The 3,984-nt window shown below is 47.5% G+C and overlaps 1 protein-coding gene across 1 annotated transcript; it reads right to left on the minus strand.

The window, feature by feature from the left end:
- Nucleotides 1-294: 294 nt before the first annotated feature.
- On the minus strand, nt 295-3,224 carry LOC139755822 (uncharacterized). The gene is made up of 2 exons (XM_071674427.1): nt 2,306-3,224; nt 295-1,967 (listed from the first exon to the last, which is right to left on the minus strand). Exons 1-2 carry the CDS (start codon nt 3,098-3,100, stop codon nt 1,548-1,550), a joined length of 1,215 nt encoding a protein of 404 aa, XP_071530528.1. The 5' UTR covers nt 3,101-3,224; the 3' UTR covers nt 295-1,547.
- Between the last annotated feature and the right edge of the window lie 760 nt (nt 3,225-3,984).

The following is a 3,984-nucleotide window of genomic DNA, read 5'->3' on the forward strand; positions in this document are numbered from 1 at the left end:
TTGTATAACTCTATTCTCAAAGACATTGCCTCGGAGGGTGTTTAAATCTGGGTTTCAATAATGATCTTCTGTGTTCCACTACTACTATCGGTCCCACAACCATGAACATACACTTACCATGGACATGATGCCATAATCTAACACTGTAGTCAATAAACGTTTGATCTGTTTAAAATCCCAGATTGCGAACGTTGTTTGAGAAGCCTTAATAGAGCGTTGTTCTTCATATTTGCATGAAGAACTGTTTAATGGTCACTTACGTACCACTAACAAAAGGACATCAAAATCAATAGCCAGAATGTGTTTTCTGTATTTATAGATACAAAATGCAATACAAAAATCTTACATTGAGCCACTGAACGTTTTCTGTATTTATAGATACAAAATGCGATACAAAAATCTTACATTGAGCCACTGAACGTATACATCCTACGTGGTCTATCGGCTGTAAGTTTTCAGAACAGAAACATGTGTGATTATATTCATAGTTTCTGTTGCAGTGAACATACAGAGGGGAGGAAAAAAAAAAGGTGTTCGCGTTATGAATATATGGAGAATATGGATCAGGTAAAAGTCTGATGGTTTGCATGACATGAATATAAGTTAAAGAGATACAATAGTGATTCATAGTCGAGATCGAGCTCATTCGAATCTCCGAATCCTTGAATCTTGAACATTGATAACCTGCAGTGGATGAGGGTCTCATTCAGTGGAGTGGTCTTTGACCTCATGGTCCTTTCCACCTGTCTGCCTCCAATGTCTTTCACCATTCACTGTGCTCATGCTACTGCCGGGGGCTGAGTGGACGGAGGCACGAGATGCAAGGAAGCTCTCCCAACTTGTGGTCCAACCCATGGGCTCTATAAACGAGCTAAGCGAGCCAGTGGCACTCTGTGAAGTACTCCGCCACATAGGGAGGCACAGCGCCACATAGTGAGGCAATCTCCCATACAGTGAGGCAACTCATCATATTGTGAGGCAACCCGGCATACAGTGAGGGATGAATGATCACACCACACAGCGAGACAAACCACTACATAGTGAGGCACCCTACCACACAGTGAAGCACCCTACCACACAGTGAAGCACCCTACCACACAGTGAGGCACCCTACCACACAGTGAGGCACCCTACCACACAGTGAAGCACCCTACCGCACAGTGAGGCACCCGACCACACAGTGAGACACCCTACCACACAGTGAGGCATCCTACCACACAGTGAAGCACCCTACCACACAGTGAAGCACCCTACCACACTTTGAGACACCCTACCACACAGTGAGACACCCTACCACACAGTGAGGCACCCTACCACACAGTGAAGCACCCTACCACACAGTGAGGTGTACCACACCATACAGCGAGGATGAGGCACACCTTACAACCGGTAAGGTATCCGAGCACACGGTGAAACACCCCACTACGCAATGAGGCGCCACATTCCATCATACAATAAGGCACCCCACCACACAATGAGGCACCCCGCCATAGAATAAGACACCCCACCACACAATGAGGCACCCCATCATACAACAAAGGGCCTCATCAGGACAAGTCGTTGGTGGCATCTCCTCGAGAATTTGAGAGGGAAGACAAATTCTGGTAGGGCCCCTCTGTTCCCATGTCATCAGCAGGACCTCTCTCTGTGGACTCTTCGTCGCCAACCTCCTTCGTGGGGTTCGTAAGGGAAGACAAGTTCTGATAGTGTGCCTGAGCATCTTGTGACTCCCTGGTCTTCCTGACAGCAGGCGTGGGCCTCACATGGTACACGTTTTGATAGAGACGTTCGTCCAGGTTGTCATTCTGCTCGGTTGTTGGTGCTGGGTCAGCTTCCTTCAATAGAGTCATTTCCACCACGTAAGGGTTCTCCGTCTGCGCGTTCCCATCTTGAGACTTGACGCTTCGGAGCGCTTCAACCTTCTTCCGGATGTTGGTTAAGACCTCCTCATCGAATTCGTCGTAAACCTGTTTTTGGAAAAGAGAAATAAATCATTTAGCTCCTCTTTGTAAGTTGTTGTAAGGCTATGATTAAATGAGGACCTTTGTATAAAAACTCTTTCACAAACCTGTGATGAAAACGACAATTATCAAACATTAATTGATGGCTCAATTTGATAACTAAGCACAGTTAGAGTCTCATCCTGGCTCTAGATTTAGTCATTGCAGAAATGTGTTTACTCTGATAGGATGATAGATGTTCTTCAAAGCACAAGCCTTTCATATGGTTTAAAAAAGAGAGGGAGAGAAAATATATGTGTTTCACTGTAGAACCTAAAATACGAAGAGATTTACTTTCTACTCACTGGGTACTGAGGGAGCGTTGGTGCTGCTTCACTCTTCTTTCGACACCTTATAGATACCCACACGCCGAAGAGCAACGTCAGCAAGACTATCGCTGTGATCAGTAGTCCAGCCATCAGCCAGACCCCACTGATCACACGTGGCGCCTGAAGATCCTGCGGCGAGCAGTTGAAGAGGATCTCTGCTCCTCCCTCAGCGTAGACGACAAAGCCTTCGTAATTGTAGAGCCACCAGTAGTGCGTCACCAACGACAGCGTCGTGCTGCCGGCTGTTACGCGAAGAGCGTGGGAGTCGGGCCCTCTAGACTCATGCTGGTAATGCTTCACTTTGATGACCGTCCATGGCTCCGATTCGGACCGTTCTAGGTCGGAGGTGTCGACGTCTATCGCGTCCCCCGAGTAAAATTCGTCCGATAGATCTAATACACTCCGTAGCCTCATCCTGAACACCAGTCTCCTGAAAGAGGGTTTGGGGCGCACGTAGAACGTCAGAGCTTCCTCCCTCACCCTCTGGATCTCCTGAAGGCCTAAGCGAGATGCTGTAGCGTTGACGATTTTGCAGTCTTTCACCCCAGTCACCTCTCCGTCATTCCGCGTCAGGTGTTCGTCATCCATCACAAGCGATTCTGAGGCATATCTGGCATAAGGCTTCACTTCGTCTCTTAGAGCAGTGTCTGGCAAGAGACTGCTATCGCTAGGCTCTGGAGGAGGGGTGATGCTGCGTGTGGTTATGATGCTCTGTCCGTGACTACACACAGCCAAACAAAAGACGACACTTAGCGGCAACAGGGATAACATAGTGGCGTCTTCGGGGATACCCCTGGGGTTTCTAGAGTCGGTAACTATACAATACAACCAACCGTCTTGTTCCTCACTGCCGTGCCCTGGAGTGCCACTGTCCGTCGTGGTGGAGGTCCAGGGTACCACTGAGTGTCTTGGCCACAGGCAAAGGGCGGATGGGCTAGGATCTTGAAGGATGTGACTCAGGGATATGAGGCGAATGCCTCGCACGTAAACAAATGAACGTAGCGAGGCTGACTCACTGTCTTTGTTCTTCTCATTTGCTCCCTACCTGACCAGTCTGGCTCACACACGCCGGCCAGCATCTTGCGCAAGAGCTGACCAGCCATTCATACTTCGAGGGAATTCTAACAACACGATATTATCACACTGACGTGGAAGGTCGCTCTTGTTCCACTCGACTACTGGGAATCCCAAGGTCTACACAATCATTTTGTGATCGCCTCAACAAAGACAAATGCCATGAAAGGTTATCACTTCAAAAATAAACATTGAACGGCATAATATAATGAAAATGATTCCCCGACTTGCCTCACCACAATTTCCAAAAATCCCTATAAGCTACGTCGCTACAAACTCCCATTTCCATTAGTATTCTCTGAGCCACAATATTTCATCAATGTGCAAAATTTACATCTCGTAAACAACACGCAGAATGATATATAATCACCGCATTTGCATGTTACTGAGACGTATTGTTCACTGCATCACGTCTATTCCACAATATCCAGAGCGGAAGTAAGAGATCCGTATGAAGAGCAGCTCAGTGCAGAATATGGGGCACCATCAAGTAATTTCTTCCTTTATAATGGCAGTCCAACGCGCCCGATGATCCTGAGCATTTCAGCACAGGAAGCATTGTTTGTTGACGCTTGCTCACG

This window comes from Panulirus ornatus, chromosome 20 (genome assembly GCF_036320965.1).
Source record: "Panulirus ornatus isolate Po-2019 chromosome 20, ASM3632096v1, whole genome shotgun sequence".
Taxonomy (NCBI): domain Eukaryota; kingdom Metazoa; phylum Arthropoda; class Malacostraca; order Decapoda; family Palinuridae; genus Panulirus; species Panulirus ornatus.

Bases quoted from the DNA above. Each gene is read 5' to 3' on its own strand.
- LOC139755822 (XM_071674427.1), bottom strand. From the start codon at position 3,100: ATGTTATCCCTGTTGCCGCTAAGTGTCGTCTTTTGTTTGGCTGTGTGT. The intron at 1,968-2,305 runs GTGAGTAGAAAG...TTCCAAAAACAG, and splicing joins CAACGCTCCCTCAGTACCCA to GTTTACGACGAATTCGATGA.